At 35.1% G+C, this 17,568-nt stretch overlaps 1 protein-coding gene across 4 annotated transcripts in view; it reads right to left on the bottom strand.

Annotated features, from left to right (window-relative positions):
- Positions 1 to 17,568, bottom strand: part of LOC136287978 (aspartyl/asparaginyl beta-hydroxylase-like) — a 112,143-nt gene that overhangs the window by 56,580 nt on the left and 37,995 nt on the right. For 3 of the 4 annotated variants that reach the window (XM_066180641.1, XM_066180632.1, XM_066180648.1), the window contains exons 4-14: positions 15,572 to 15,661; positions 14,006 to 14,080; positions 13,362 to 13,523; positions 11,667 to 11,726; positions 10,061 to 10,117; positions 9,498 to 9,542; positions 8,676 to 8,711; positions 4,763 to 4,795; positions 3,390 to 3,431; positions 2,459 to 2,512; positions 1,442 to 1,486 (exon numbers count right to left, since the gene is read on the bottom strand). In XM_066180641.1, coding sequence (XP_066036738.1) covers positions 1,442 to 1,486; positions 2,459 to 2,512; positions 3,390 to 3,431; positions 4,763 to 4,795; positions 8,676 to 8,711; positions 9,498 to 9,542; positions 10,061 to 10,117; positions 11,667 to 11,726; positions 13,362 to 13,523; positions 14,006 to 14,080; positions 15,572 to 15,661 — 699 coding nt within the window. The remainder of the gene's footprint in view (positions 1 to 1,441; positions 1,487 to 2,458; positions 2,513 to 3,389; positions 3,432 to 4,762; positions 4,796 to 8,675; positions 8,712 to 9,497; positions 9,543 to 10,060; positions 10,118 to 11,666; positions 11,727 to 13,361; positions 13,524 to 14,005; positions 14,081 to 15,571; positions 15,662 to 17,568) is intronic. The other variant, XM_066180658.1, reaches the window with a different exon arrangement.

The raw sequence follows: 17,568 nt of genomic DNA, 5'->3' as shown, positions 1-17,568 counted from the left end.
CATATCTATTCTGAATTTAATTTTAAAATAGTATCTGTAAGTCAAGAAATTATCTCAATATCCTCAACAGACATTGTGTGGTGGAATTATCTACTGTTGAAATTTTGTAATAGTTCTGTAAGACCCATTTTGTTATTTTAACTTTGAACAGCAACCTTTTCTGAGAGAAAACATATTTTCCTCTTCTCCAGTTCCAACTTAATGCTTAACAAACTGAGTGAAGACTATCTTTGCTGACCTTCTTGCCCATGTTGTCAAAGGGAATTACTGTTTGTTCCTACACTGATTATAAGCTTTGGTTAAGAATACTTCATTATGAAACAAAAGACTTTCAGCTAATGCATCTATTAATTAATAGCTATGGCTTCAAACTTTTCAACACACCACATAGCTGTTGTGATAAACAGGTCAGAAAGACCTTGCAGACAACACAGTTAACCACCAATATGATCATTTCAAACCATCTCAGCTAAGGTTCAGAATACAAACTCAAACACAAACTAAATCATGCCTCCAATCTGTACTGGACAACCACAAAAGGCTGCCTGTGTTTTCTTCACTTCTCTGGCTACTTTTGGCATGACTAAGAACCAAATACAAACACTATAAAGAAAAAAACCAAAAAACAACCCAAAAGTCTCTGGGCACCACATCTTGTAAGAGCTTCTGCATAGTACAAAGATTAACTAACCCAGAAAGGGGGCCAGGCTAATCAGCACAAAACAAAAATACAGCTGTTAGAAGTCTTGGATTGCAGCTTCTCTGATGTACTGCCCTTAGATATAACTCCGTGTTCCACTCAACACAACTAGTTTGGTACAACGAACAAACTAGTAAATTGTAATAGCTAACTCCACAGAATGTAACAATACGCAGTTCTTGAATTTAGAAGCCACTTAACTATGCCAAAAACAGTTTTGGTAAAATCCATGTCTACTACTGTCAGGCAACAGATGGACGAACTGGAAGTGCTCTAGTTCTTAAAATCAGTTATGCCAAGAAAAATGTGATGGCATGACAAAACAGTCCCTGTTTCCAGATCAGTGCCCAAAGAAAGTGACACAGTCAGATTCCAATAGATCCGACTGACACACAGAGAAGTAACACTATCATTGTCCATGATAGTTGCTCTGGAGAGGAAGTACACACACACTAAGACCTGAAATTGTTGTATTTCCCTCTCAAAAGTATTCAGCTCTATCTGAAATCATTGAAAATTAAGTTTTAAATTAAAACTACTCAGTTTATTTGGAATGCTTTCATGTAATCCAGTAACTACCATTGGCATTTATCAAGTACAATAGAAAAATTATTGCTCCTAAACCAAGAAGTAAATTTGACAATAATAATATCCCTTCACAAATTAATTTGTTTACTAATTTCCATGTAGCTACAGCTTCATTTCTTTAGGAAAAAAACCAAGCACACAAGATTGACTTACCCACTTGAACATCATTTGAATGATCTTCAGCTTTAACAGGTTTTTCTGTAAATAAAAAATGAAAATATAATTCAAACTGGATTCCTTCCCAAATATTTACAAAAAGCCTCTTTTTTTTTCCACTTATATTCCAAGCAGTGACCTATTAAGACTGCTCTGTAATACTACTTTTGTAGGAGTGGGATGCAAACTTCTTCCTCAGCTGAATTTTTCCAAGAGAAAGATACATACTCAAGTAGGCCAGTGAGTACATTGCACGATTGCACAGTTTCAAAAATGATATTTCAAACTTCTGAAACTATACTATCCAAAGCACACATATCCCAGTTTCACATGCCACTACCGTATGGGCTTAGAAAATGTCCATATATACCTATTATGTTTCCAGCTGTAACTATGAAATACCTGGCTTCAAAATTCAGTTACTTTTATCTCTACATGTATGTTTAAATAGACATGGCACACATCACCAAGTGCTACTACTGCTAATAGACTGAAGTCTGCACAAATTCTTGGAAGAAGTCAGGCTCACCAGAAAAAACTTCACAATAGCCAGGATGCTGGCTGGAGATAATAGGAAGAATTGAAGAGGGGGAAATATATTCTCTGATTTAGGAAGCCCATAAATAAAGAGCTCAAAGCTTAGGGGACATTCCAATTTATTCCTTACATATACCCTCTTTCCTGAGTATGCACTCCTGACTGGCTAGTGGAAAACAGAAAATGGAAAAGAAATTTTCAGTTCCATCATATAACCAAACACAGTCATTTTTATCAATACAAGATTTTCTGAACTGGGAGCACTCTCAACTTCTAAAACTGAAGAGTTTAAAATATGTCATTAGCCCAAGATGGTAGATTCCAAAAATACAGATATGTTTGTCCTTGAAAGAAAACAGCTGCAGAAAAGTTACAAATGTATTTTTATTGCAGCATAGAATTCTATTCCATAATATTTATCATTCCCAATTATTATTTTTTTAAGCAGCAAACACATGGAAAACACAATATACAAACCTGATTCCTCTTGCTCAATGGTCACATCTTCTTCTGTTTGCTTACTTTCTACTCCTAGATAGAAAGGAAGTGTTGAAAGTTATTCACATTACATTCATAATTTTGTTCTTATTTCTCAGTAGCCACACAGTTGAATAAGTATCAAACAAAAAGGAAGACTTAAATTATAAACTAGCAAGTTCAGTTAACTGAAGAATAGATAAAGGGTACTAAATGCATTTCACATCCAAAGGTTTAGCTACTAGAAGTAGGACTTCTACTGCACACACCAAAAGGATTTTATTTACAATCGTTGTTTGGATGAAACAATGTATGTTATCCCTTTTAATCATACAAGAATGCATTTTTAAAATAGAAAACCTAAAAAAAAATAGCATCAAATCCTACACACAATGCTCAGGCTGAACTGCTCAGATTGCTTTGCTCTAGCTGACTCAATCAACATCATGTTTGAAAAAAACGTCTTTAACAGCATTTTTAACCTTTTAGAGCAGATCTTCAAATTACCTTCAACAAGTATTCATTTAAAATTCTTCAAGAACAAAACAAAGATGAAGAGAGATTTTTTTACTCATGCCTGTAGCAACAGGACAATGGATTTTAAAGTGAAAGAAAGGAGACAGAGATTGGACTGAAGGAAACTTTTTATGTTGAGTGTGGTGGGACACTGGAACAGGTTGCCCAGAGCAGTAGTGGATGCTCCATCCCTGGAAGTGTTTAAAGTCAGGCTGGACAGAGCTTTGAGCAAACTGACTACGAAAAAGATGTTCCCAGACATGACAGGGAGACTGAACTAGATGATCTTTAATATGCCCTAACCCAAACTTCCATGATTCTATTCTCTGCTGTGTTTTTCTTTTGTTTGCCTTTTAATTATATTAATAAATATAAATGGAACAAAAAAGTTTTTACAAACTATAAAATTTCATACCTGAGAGGTCTTTAGCAATTTCAAAATCTTCATTAATTTCCTCTAAAGGTATAAAAAGGAAAAAGTGTACAATCAGCTTGCTTTTTGTTTTTTAAAGTCTGTTTTTCAAATGTATATATTTCATCAAAACAGTAAGATTACAATAACAAAATATATATCTGACCCCATGGCTTCATTCACCCACTTTTGGAAGGTCCTCAACAGCTAAGAAAAGATTCAATTCAGAGCAATAATGAAGTCAAGCCCTCAAGTGATGGAACTTACACACTACACAAAAGAACACAGTCAGCACACAGACATGTTTACCTGCTATTAACAAACAGACACTTTGATAAATTCCAGGGGGAAAAATACATCTTAAATATTTTTTCCTGTTAATAGCTCTTCTATTAGTCAGCTAGTTATTTCAAAATTGTACCTTTTCAACAATTGCTCTTTGGATTATGACATAATAACTGAAATTTAAAAACCAGTTCTTAATCTTTCTAAATACATTGAAGTACTCCCACTTTCATCTTTTGCAGCATCAGCTCCATCTGCTAGACATAGTGAAAACCAACCAAAAAAAATGCATACCTATGAAGTTTAAAAGTCTTTTTATTTAGATAAACATGCAATTCATTTGTGAGTCCTAATATCCTTCTTGAAGCACAACAAAGAAATTCTACAACTTAAAGTATGGATTCTACAGAAAAAAAATATTTATATTTGTTTTCTCTTAATATGGCACTTTTTAATTCCTTTGATTATCCTCTAAGGTTATGATAGCAAAGGTGACAAAACGGACACTTACAATTTATTTACACTATGAACTTCTTGACTTCCTTCTAAACTAAATGATTGTGTGGTTTTTTCAGTCAGCTGTCTGAGATGACTCTCAAAAGCACTGGCATTTCAAGACAATAAAGTATGCAGAACCCAGAGAGAATATTGCAGATAAATAATTTGTAATTGCTTCTACTAATTAGACAAATGTACCAGCAACAAGTCTGAATCAAAGCAGAGCTAGGACTGACAGCCTACATTTTGAGTGATTTTACACACTGATTGCAAGGTTATAGGCAGTGTTTACTGCAAGAAGCAGTGTCTGTGATGAACTACTGTGGTCCAACTGCCCACTAAAAGCCTCAGACACCCCACTCTGTGTCACCTGAGACCTTAAAGATGAATCCTCAGGGGCAGCATATTAAAAGAAAGTTTCTAAGTTCATAGTCAAAAATCTAACTTTATAATAACACAGACTGTAATGAACTTTTGCCATAACTGGCAATGTCATGAATGAAGGTCACACAGATGATGTACTTCAATATATACAAACAGCAAGATTAAGTTTGCCTAAAATATTTTTCATGTATATATTTATAGTTATATACCTGTATCTTGAGACTGCTCTTCATGTTTTGGTTCTGAAAGGAAAGAAAAATAAGGTTGCTGGGTGAATGATACACACAAAGTTTTCTAAAAATTTGGTCAAGTATACAGTTCATTTCTTTACTGACAAATGCAGAGGCCTTAAAAAAAACTTCCCCTAGTTTAGGGGCCTGAACAGATATATGAACCCTTTCTGGAGCTTGTAGAAAAATTTCTACATTAACAAAAACCCCAAACCACATGCGTACATATTGCTGAAATTTCAAGACTTTCCATCACACAGATGAAGTGTTGAAAACAATTACAACAAATCTATCATTATGTACAGTTGTTATAATTCTCCTACATTCTTAATCTTTGCATAGTCAGTCTAATTTTTATAATTCTGAAGAAGAACTAGGTCAAGAATATTCATTACTTTATTTTAGATAATGTCTGAAAATAGACCAAATTCTATCCTTGTCTGAATTTTCAATATACACTTACTGTGAATTTTAGACTAAAAAAGTTCAAGGTTCACTCAGTGTTTTAGATAATTTCATTATCTAACAGACACTAATCCTCATCTGAAAAAGGTTATTTATATCACATTAAAAAAAAACAAAACCAAAAACCAACCATCTTTATATTATTGTTGTATCTTTTAAGATATTGCTGTATCTTATATACTAATGGTCATGTGGCTCCCCTCACACTCCTTCAAAAAGAGTTCTAGAATATCCTTTAAAAAAATCCAGAACTCTTTCTAATGAAAATGTCAAACTTGCTTTCTTTCTCTAGTTTCATGGCTACAAACTGTAGGAAATTCTTCATAAAACTGGAAGTTATGTACAATAACTGAGTTATTGTATTCCATGTTCTATGATCATTTACACACTCCACCATAGGCACTTATTTCCACTAAAGAATTTTTAGCTTAGCAGTAACCTCAATGATGCGATTACAGCAATCCTATTAGAGCAGTTCCTGATCTGAATTAAGAACCAAGCCTCACAAAGCAAGTCACAAAAGAAATTGGACTGCTCTGGCCAGCAATCATCTTGCACTGTCTTCGGCTTTGAGAACTCCTGAAAGCACCAGGATCGGAGAAAGTATTTCACCAGAAGAGGGGAAATACGTGATAGAAATGGGGAAGATAAATTGACTCAAAGCCTATACTTCTGTAGATTTCACAGACAACTGCGCATGAAGGTTTTAATGTGAATCTTCTTGTGGGTTCAACTGCAGTTTTGGAGCCCATGCCAAAACCACAAGCTTTATATTTGAGAGAAAGGATTTCAGACCTCCCCAATGGCCTCCAACCATTGTTTGACTTCAGAAAAACAGAGCCAAAATTGCTCTTCTCCAAAACCAAATCTGTTTCACTTTCAATCCAACCTAAACCATGTCAAAAGATGGGCCTAGAGAGAAAAGGATGAAAAACAGGTACAACTGTGTCTTGGTTTAGATAGACAGGTATCTGCCAGGGAGGGTTGGAGTCTCTTTTGAAATGTAAGCCCTTCCCCTCCTTTTCTAAATTATCATAAATTTGCAATTAAAAGGCTGTCAGGCAAAGATTTTGGGAATAGGTATAGCAGTTCTTTACTAGGGATATAAAAATACAGATGTTGTAGTACAGAAGAATAAGCAAGCAAACAAACAAACAAGAAAACCTAGAAAACTCTGACAGAGTTAGAAATACAACTTGACACCCTGTTGGTCAGGGTGTTGGAAGCAGTCCAAAGTAAGCCCTCCTGGAGTGGTAGATGTGGTTCTGTTGGAGTAGAGATGGTCTTGTTGCAGAAAAAGGGTCTAGTAATGGTGAGATGGGTGTGGTCTTCCTCCAGGGATCCGGTGGAAAACTGGATACCTAGTGGTACTGTGGCTCCTTTTTTTATCTCGGTTAAGATGGTTTAGCTCCTCTTCCCTGTGTGGAGCATCTTACAATAGTACAATTTAATGTGTTATGTTATTGATGAGCTCTTAATGGTCTATTAGCAGAAGATATTCCCATAGAAGTAGTGAAACAATGAAGAGAGATAAGTAGCACTCCACCATCTGATAAGCGACACTGACCCATTTGGGCAAAGATTAGCAATTCTGCTCCACCCAGATGGAATAGAATAACATGTTCTTTACAAAACCCATGACAAACTGCTAGAATGGTGTCTAGCACACGAACATGAACATGCCCTGAAACTCCATGGACTGAACTCAGACTGAATTGAGAAGGAAAAAATGGCGTGTGACAGAAAGGCAGCCTCACTTCACTGGTCTTTTTCTTCTACACTGCTCCAGGCTGGAGCTCTGAAATGAAATTCCTCTAAAAATTACAAAGGACGCATTGTGCTTTCTCTCACAGCTAGAATGCCTTCAAGGTGGAACTTGAAAGCAAGGCAAAATTATGTTGTGAAAAGGCAAATTTTATCAAGAGGAAAGCAGTTTTCCATAGATTATGTTGAATTGTGGGAATAATTTATTACATAAAGAATCCTGGCAATTTAATAGCCAATAATAGTAATTTTTTTGACAGTCACATGCTACCTTAGAATTTCCTTTTTAGAAAAAGAATAGAAGTTTCTATTCTCCTTAGCATCCCAATCAGAGGACTAGCAAGAATAAAGAATGAGTAGGGGCATTTATCTGATACTATTTAAAACTCTCACTGCAGTACAGAGAGGCAACTGCACATGAAGCCACTTCTTCCTGAAATGAATGACTCACAAAATACGGTGATTCACTGTTATTGTGCTGGGGTGCCAGAAGAGACTACAGAATATTAAATGCTTTTGGAACTGATTTTAAAAGGGCTGATGCAACTTACTTTGTAACCTCCCTGATCAACTTAGACAAAAAGCAGATATAGATGTCTTTTCACAGGGGCATGGAAGCATTTTCTGTTCATGTTACCACTACATATGAAAGAGCATGGAAAGTAAAGATTAGAAGTTGCACTTCTTCGTATCTAGGTGTGAGAAGCAGGAGAAGTGATTCTTGATTAGGAATTGATTGTAAAATAACTATCTCCTGGAGAAGCAAGTAAAAAACTGAGCCCTGGGAAAAACGTCATCTCTTGCTTTTCTATCCTATTACTGCTGAGACATTTTGTCAAGGGCACTGTAACTGAGGCAAATAATTCTTTTCTGCAGACTGAGAAAGACACAGGCTGAGGGCTGAATACACCTTTGGGCCACTGAGAGACTTTCAATGGAATTTTGACATCTATCCCAAAGAAGGATGTCGGAATTTACCTCCTGATAACAAAGAATGAACCTCAAGGTTTTCTGTTGTAAATATTTTGAAGTTAAGAAACCCTGTCCTTTGCCCAGGGGTTACATAAACATGGGAAATAAACAAGAGTGCCTTAAAGATATGTTTAACTATTCTGAAGTGTGGTAGTCTCCAGAACGATATCACAGCAGGAATCACAACCACACACCTTTGTTTCAAGGCTGTGACTACTCTTCTTCTCGTTTACTTTTTGATTTGGTCTCAGCAATCATTAGCAAATCATCAACCAAATCAAACTAAAACAGGGTAATTCCTAAAGAACTGTTAGTGGCAGACAAGATGAAAAGTGGATACTGAGCTAAACAGATGCAATAAACCACATCTGACCTGGCCAGGTTTTCACAAGCTAAAAGGCATAGCAAAGCCTTCAGTGTTCTTATTCCGCATACGCACAAAGTATGGCAAAGAGGACCAATATGGGAATATAATGAGTATGCATACTCTACACTTGGACCAGTGTTAAAAGATTGATTGATTGATTGATTGATTACAAACACAGGGGCTTTGAACACACAACAACCCAAAACCTCAGCTGAGAACTTGCAAAGTAATGTGGCAGCATAAGAAATTTTAAAACAAATTCCACTCGCATATTAATGAAAGATTTTGATACTGTAATTTCACTAAATATAGCAGTTGTCATACCTTGGTCTTCACTATAATCTTCATGCAGTCTATCCTCTGTTTAAAGAAAAAGAAAATGGGCAGGAAAATTAATGGAATTTTAAGACATTAAAGACACACAAATAATACAATATAATGTCAAGTTTATTCAGATTAAAAAATCATTTGAAACTATAGATGTTCATACTGTAATAAATTTAGTAAGAGTGCAAAGGTGAAGATTTCAAAAAGATTCTGTGAGAAGAACTGATTGATTTTCTGGCATTAAAAAATAGACTTAAAAAAGAAAGCAATATCAGCAGGCTTTCTTATAGGGTTCATAAATATTCGTAAATATTTTGAATCTGAACTATTTATGAATCATTTCTATATACAGCTAACTTCTACAGTGTAATTTTGGCATCTACTTGTAATGGTTTACTTGTTTTTAAAAATACTTAGAGATACTACTTTCTTCTTGACATCATACTAACTGCAACATCTCTAGCATATTTAAATTCTTTTTTATCCATAGAAACACTTCAATACAATTTAAAATACCAATATCCATTCTCCTGGAAATTCAGCCCTCAAAATATTATTCTGCCCATTTGGCTGACATTACAGAGAAGTAGAACTCATGTAGGTTTCAGCATCATTTCCTTAGGAAATTATTATGTCTACATTTTCAATTTGCATTCCGAAAAAATAATACCTAGGAGCTCCAAAGTCTTGGGTGTTGTGTGTTGTTGTGGTTTGTTTTGTTTGTTTGCTTGGGGGGATTTTTTGTATGCGTGGCTGTCCAGGTTTGGGGCCAAAATTCAATGAATCTTCAATAACAAGAAGGAAGACTTTGGACTGTACCTGCATAATGTTCCATTGCATCTTCTGGCATTACCTCAGAGTCACCTTGAATAGAAATATTTAATATTTTATATTCCAACTGAATTTTCATGCAACAGCTACATACCACAAGAGAGCTTAAAAAGGTCACATATTTAGCTCAGAAATGAAAGAAATAATCATACTGATTTAACACTTTTATTAATTTTATTTAAAAGTGACAGTTGAATTATAAAACACATCCAGGATCTACACCATAAAACACAGAGTACAATAAGTTAATGCATATTTGCATTTAGGCTTGAAATTAGGAATATAAGTAGGTGTTGGATAATCAATCCATTAATTAGACTGGGAAACTCTTGACAGAAGAAACTATTTATGTAAGTATTTGTAGATTGGATTAATGGAGTGTTATGCTCACAAATGTAATGGTAACAGTGGCATAAAAATCAGGCCTACTTGAATCTAAAAATCATTTGAAAATAAAACTGTGAAGACACAGTCAATATGACACATCACTTTGTAGTACATTTTAAAAAGTGTGATTATATTATTATTTGAAGCAATGAAAATTTACAAACCTGGAGTGTCTGGATCATTTACTCTCTCTTCCAAATCTGCAACATAATTATCTAAGGCTGTAAATTAAATATGACCAAATAAATATCTTGAAATTAAAAATATGAAATATGTTTTAAATTTTAAAACATTCCATTGTTGTAACCTGTACCCATGAGTCTGTCAATGGCTGAATGTAACTCCTCAGCTGAAAACTGAAAAACTAGAACTTTATAAACTGACACTTGCAACTAATGGAAGGTGTTGGGCTACTATCTCTTCCAGTCTTCTGCTATACTCTCTGTAGGAAAACCAGAGCAATGAGAGCCATTAGTCTGCATCAATATTTTTGATTTTTTTTTCTAATGTGAATAAAAATTGCAAACATCCTCTATCTTCAAAACGGCAAAGTATCTCCTTTACTAATGTGCAGGAGGCTCACTTGGAGAAGGATCCTTGGAAGACAAGATATGAACCAGAAACTGACCTTGCAAAATATGCACTTCACTTCTAGCATCTCAGATTTAGAGCAATTTACGTCATTACCTAGCTAAATTTGGGGATTATTTTTCTCTATAACTAAAACTCTTTTAAATGATGTTAATATACTCACTATGACACATCTGATAAAACACAGTACTGAAGGTAAAGTAACTTATCCTTTTACTTTGGAAGGATAATAGCTTGGATTCTAAAACATCCCCCACATAGTTTGGAATAAACAGTTTTAGCTGTATCAAACAAATAAAACTGTTCTTCTGTCAGATCGGTGACACCAAACACAACTACAAAGTCTAGAACAAACAATGAGTCAAACATAGGAAGCCTAGTACAAACAGAAATCAATGCCTAATGTAAATGCAAGAGACTGTCTAAACTGAAAAGAAACACTGTTAGAATCCTGAAGAAAATACTTATCAGACAGTAGGGAAACTGCAATATCCACTTAATGCTTCTTCGTAATGGGAAAGATGAGCTAATGCCATGGTACATGATATCAAGCATAAGACAAAGATGACTATAAGGTAATAGGATTAGTCCAAGCCAAATTTAAAAAGCTTTCAAGATGAATTAAGATGTGCAGAAAGGCAGAACAAGGATAGTTCAGAATTACATCCTTGGTGTTGAGTCACTCTCTGATAGCAGAGTCGGTCACAAAGAAACAAACAGTCCTGAAGGAAAGGTACAAAAAACTGGATGCTCCTAATGCCAAGAAAAATAGTCTAGAAGAACCTCAGTATTACAGACTGTACGAAGACAATATAAGCAATAATCTCATTCTTACTTTTTTAGACTGTACAACCATAGACCACTTGCCTACCCAGTCCCCAATCATACACAACAGCCAGAAACACATAGTAAATAAAAAGTTTTTTGCACCAATGAAAGCAAAGTTTTCATACCTGCCACCTGTTACTTTTAATAAAGATTTTCAATAGCAAGTATGATACAGTCATCCCAAACTAAATTTCTCCAAGGCAATAACAACTAGTAATTGAGAGAAAAAAACCCAAATTCAAAATTACATATTTCTAAACCTGTCTAACCTTTTCTATTTTTCTTTCTCATATAATTTGTTATGTTGAGGCAGAAAACCCTATTACTGAGCATGGAAAAACAAGAAGATACCTGGAATTTCGTATGATTCAGACTCCACTGCTCCACCATCATCCACCATGGGATCAGCATCTGAGAAACAAATACATTTGCACAATTTTTAATATTTTGAAATCAACAAACAATACCAAAAACTCTCTAACAAATATTATGTAAGAACAGTAATATTCCTAAGCTGAAATTCTAAGCAAATTTCTCCTGATGGCAGCAGGATATGTAAAGGACATACAGACTGAAAAAAAATGTTACCATTTATGTACAGTATTCCGAATGTGTATGTATGAATAAATTCTATAAACATTTCCTCAAAAAAAGAGGACTCACCACAGAAATTTCTGAATAATTTGGAGGAAAGAATATTCACTTTGCCTTCTTAATTGCAAAGATTTAAAGTAAATGGAATTTGAATTTTTCCTCTTGTCTCCTACTTTGACTTGTGCTGTGGATGAGTAAGAGAGATAGAGATCCCAGGAGGTATAACAGACCCAGACTGAAGAGTTACTTTGGTTGTGAAGAAAGAATCTCAGTGCACTTCCAGCAAACAAAACTTTTAGATGACAATGATTACATGGATTTTATCAAAAGGTATCTAGAGATATTAAGATACAGTTCAGCAGTACAAATAAAAAGCATCAGAAAAAACCTCCCTCTAGTTAGATTTAGATCACATGACTCTGCTTTACTATTTTGACTACAATTTTCATTATCCAGTCAATGACCCTAAGTGACAAGATATGACCACCTTCTTTATATGATGTCTGCATCTCTGCAGGACTTAAAATAGCTAATGCTCTTAGGGCGCCATATTTGAATGAAAGAAGAATGAGAATAAAGTATAGAAAATACTGTGTTAATAAACTTTAAAATTTAGTTTAATAAACCAAAAAGTCCAGAAGCAGACTCCATATAGGTTTTACCGATGGGGGATTGAACAGATTGAGAGCAGCCACACAAAGAAGCATTTAGGGGTGCTGGCAGATGAAAGACTGGATGTGGAACACCTCTCCAGAGGTGCAAGAAAAGGCTGAGAACTGGGGTTCAGCCTGGAGAAAATAACCGCACTGGGGTGACCTAATTGCAGCCTTTCAGTATCCCAGGGGGACAAAGAACCTGAAGAGGGACTTTTTACAAGGGCATGTAGAGATAGGAAAGGGGTTTTGGCTTTAAACTGAAAGGGGGCAGGTTTAGATTGGATTTGAAGTAAAAATTCTTCACTGTGAGGGTGATGAAGCACTGGAACATGTTGCCCAGAGAAGCTGTGAATGCCTCATCCCTGGAAGTGTTCAAGGCTAGGCTAGATGGGGCTTTGAATAATCTGGTCAAGTGAAAGGTGTCCTTCATGTCAGAAGGGTTAGAACTAGGTGATTTTTAAAGCCCCTTTCAACCAAAACCATTCTACATGATTACATTCATGTCTCTATTGGGGAGAGAGAGGCATATTTGGAGCACAGAATAATTTTGTTGAAAGCCCATACAGTAGCAATTAATAATAAATGCTTACCTGGATTCCAAAACACATAGCATTAAAATACCCCATTTTGACTTCAAATATATTTATTTGCTAAATAATGTTGTGGTTGACACTTGCTAAGGCTCTATTTTAAGCAGAAATTACAAGTCCAGGTTTTAATGAGATATATTTTCATTTGTCTGGGTTGGGTTTTCTTTTGTAAATTTATTTTTAAATGCATTTAGTCATTCAGATACCTTTCTGAACTGAGTCTGGTGTCTCATATGCTTCTGGAATTTCATTCTCAAATTCTCTGAGCATGTCATCTGTTGCAGGAGCTTCAAAAGTTTCTCCATGTATTTCTTCCTTTACTTGCCATTGGTCACTCATACTTTCATCTATGTCTTCATGTCTCTCTCCTAATCAATAATGCAGATTGTTAGTGAACAAATTTCCTTTGGTATATAATATTACCAGCAAATATTCAGTCTTCAGTACACCCTTTGCGTTTTCCAGCTAGTCTCCAAAGGGATTGGGGAGTGACAGAAAATTTATCTGCACAGTCCAGCAACATAAACCCAACTTGCCAGGACCTCCTTTGCTCCCAGTAAAGGCCAACTCTGCTCTGTCCACTCTTGATCTCTACACAGTGTTTTAGGAAGCTTTTGTTAAATGACTGATTTGAGCTATTACTGCCAAATAAGTCTGGATAAGAAGACACAGTTTTAGGATTTGGTGACTGAACTTTCTGAATTTTCTTGAAAATGACAAATGAGTTGATTTGAATGTGTTGTGCAGGCAAAAGCACTTCAAGTGCATACCAAAACCAGACTCTCAGATCCATCTAGCCTATGGCAGTATTTATAAACTCTTCAGTGATTTCTAAGTGTTAATGCATTACCAGGCTGGGAATGAAGAGCTTCATGAAGGACAGATTGAATTTCCTCTTCCAATTCTACATCAGCAGTTTTGTGCTCTAAAAGGATTATAAATTGCAGTGAAGGTAAGTGCAAAAGGCAAAATCTAAACATTAATTTAAGGCTTGCAGCTTTTAGTAGGCTCTATAATGTCCTTAATCCCTTTCACAAAGTTCCCTAGACTGACCCGGTAAAGCCCTGCAACTCACACAATTAGAAAAACAACTTTGTCTTGCTTACTCTCCAATATATAAAGTATTGCAACAATCACATCAGATTCATCCATCTGAAGATGAACTGGAAGAATTTATTATCTACATGGCATTTTTTGCACATATATTTTTTCCAGGGGTAGTAATAACTTCAGGTAACTATTCAAACCAAGAACTCTCTTCTAAGGAATTAAATTACTAACACTTTCATTCATTATTGTCCTACAATTTAGGCAGCAGCACTAGCAGGTCATATTTGACAACAAAATGTGAGTTGCAGAAGTAGGGTCCTGTCGAATTCATAAACAGGGAAAATAGATACTAACATTACAATATCAACATCCTGTTTCACTACAAATTGCCAGGAGAAATCACAAACTGGTTCCCTGGACAAGTGGTTGCCATCTAACATACCAGCCCAGGACATAACAGGAAGTATGAAGTGTTGGCTTCATATAAATGTCTTGAAATTAACATTGAGAAACCCTACAATGATACCCCTGACAAAAAAGCTCTAAACCAGATAACAGCTGTGTTTTCAAATAAGGATCCAAAATGGTATGAAACATGGTCCCACAAAAACAAAAAACCACACACACACAAAAATATCCACTCAATCAGGAAACTGTATCTTAATACATTTTATAAATTATATCCTAAGAAAGGTAATGCAAGTCTTTTAAAACAAAATCTATATTCCATAGATTCCACTGGCCATATGTCCTGTATTTGTATGTTTATGTGTTAAGGTTCACATAAACATCACATAGGGTAAGCCTCTTCAATAAACAGGAAAAAACATGTACTCTGCAGATAACACCAATGCAAATCACGTACATGAAATGTGACATGTAAAATATTTTTTCTTGAATCTTGCTTAATTCTAATATATTTTACTAATATTGTGGGGCTTTAAAAATGCTTCTTTTTTAACACTAGGAGCTCCATTTATTGTATTTGTTACATACTAGTAGTTTTAGTGGAAAAGTGAATACTTTATTATCTTACTAAGTTGGTTTTTGAGAGGGTTTTGTTTGTTAAGGTGAAGAATCTGCTGTTATTCTGGTTGGATATACAGCTGGAAGCCAATCTAAACCACAACCATGCATCCTCAGAAAGTTATTCTAATGTGATATGGCTACAATGGTAACTATGAAATTTTACACTTTTCATGGTCAGTGATTTATATGAAGTTATAAACAGTGATTCCTGTTAAAGAAACTTCGGTAGATAAGCAACAGAAAATCTATAAAAGAGTTGCATGTTAATGCCAAAGAATTATAATTCAAATGAAGCATCATATCTTTTGTTTTGCCTACAATTCATGAAAGGTCTTACCTGATTCAACATATGACTTTTCAGCAGGCTGGTCAGTCTCCTCAGATTCTGGTGATGTTGGCTGTGCTGGGACAGATCTTTCTTTAAGGCCTGCATTTTTCAGTTACAAAGTTAACTTTATGCCCTTTTTGAACCGATTCACTTATAAAATAAGAAAGTTCTTTCAATTAAATTGTAACTGATGTTACACTCTCCAAAAATGCATTCCAACAATCACAAATACAGGGCTGTCATAATATACAGTGATATACATAAAGTGTATTCAGGTAGTAAACAAAGATGTTTGGAAGACAAACATACAATGAAGAGGTAAAAAGGGACAGAAATTTAAGCACTTGCCTTTATTTCAAAGTAACTGAACTATGAATGACTACGGTATTTTCAACATCTATTCAGTATCCAGTAAAAAAGTAGGCAGCAAATTTTTGTCTCTGTTTTCAATTTGGGCAAGAAGTGCTTCATATGATCAATTTTATAGGCTCTATAAAAGAAGAACTCATTTGAACTTTCTGAAAAGCTGCACAGGATGAGAAGAGTTATTTTAAATTCATGTGTTACATCTTAGAAGACTTGATAAGGATTAGTTTGTTTTGACAACTAACTGACTATAGAAAAAGAATGATTGATGGAATTTTACCACTAAGATCCTGACCATCTATACCACAATCTCTTTCTAGATCAACAAACAATTGGATTTTACCACTAAGATCCTGACCATCTATACTACAATCTCTTTCTAGATCAACAAACAATGAAAAGAAAGCAATCAACAGATGTAATGATCAACACCATCTGCATGGCAAGAGATAAAGATATAGCAGTGATAGATCATGTCAGATCTTAAGACACCATATGCTCAAGAATGTGTTGGTATTAGACTAATTCTCCTCTCAACCCTCCTTTAGGAGGGTTCAAGCAAGACTTATACAAGAGGTTCAGACTGGGTATAAGAAAAAACTGACACACCCACAACACCCCACCACTACAAAGGCAGTGAAATCAGTGGAAAAGACTGCACAGAGAGGCTGTGCATTACCATCCTTGGAGGTATGAAAATCACACTGGAAAATGGCCAGAGAAACCTGGTCATTCCTCTGAAACGACCCAGTTTTGAGCAAGATGTTGGAATAAGGATCTCCCAAAGTCCCTTCCAAATGGCATTTGCCTATGATCCTATATCCAAGGTCAATTAAGATAAGACTCCCCTCTAAAAACACACCACAGCCCAAAGCAAACTACTTCGTCAACAGCTGTATACATGGAAATCAATCGAAAAGACAGTATGTAAAAAAGCAGAGGCTAAACTATAATGAACACTCCTGTAGTACCAGCAATCTTGTGAAAGCAACTCTTAAGTGGATAAATATTATATTTCAATCAAGTACACATGAAAAAATAATTATCACATTTCTATTGGAGTCTAACATATCTCAATGCAAATTGGATTAGTATGTTTCAAACCAAATTTGTGTAGACTAGAGAGATATTATTTTATGGATTGTGAGAAAAACATCATTACAGGATAACAGAATTAAGTCTACCTTTCTATATTATTTAAATTTTAATTATTTGAAGATAGGTAGTTAGGCTGTATCCGAAAGTAGTGTAACTAAGAGTCTACCACTTTGGAGTCAAAATAAGAAGCTAGAAGAAAAATGCCAAATTTACACTTAGTTTTTGGCCAACTTTCTTCCGTCATTAAAAAAACCACCCATGTAGAATATAAAAAAATTATAATTATGACCTTCATCTTTTTCTGCAGGAATATTAATGGCTACAAGAGAAAGAAGTTATTTCCTTCTACAATCATCTTAGGATGGAGACAAAACCAGTAACCCATATTAACCACTCTTTCACACTTCAGAATCCATAAGCATGGAAACAGCCACCTTTCTTTCACAAACACCATTCAGTTACTTTACACATACACTGCTTTAAATAAGTTTTCAAATCCTCAATAACCCACATGTTCAGTTTCAGACAACCACATACTCTGT

Source organism: Chamaea fasciata, unplaced genomic scaffold (assembly GCF_029207755.1).
Source record: "Chamaea fasciata isolate MVZ Bird 193981 ecotype frontalis unplaced genomic scaffold, bChaFas1.0.hap1 SCAF_1, whole genome shotgun sequence".
Lineage (NCBI taxonomy): Eukaryota > Metazoa > Chordata > Aves > Passeriformes > Sylviidae > Chamaea > Chamaea fasciata.
Note: the sequence above shows the minus strand (reverse complement) of the source record. Positions and strands in the feature narration are given on the sequence as shown.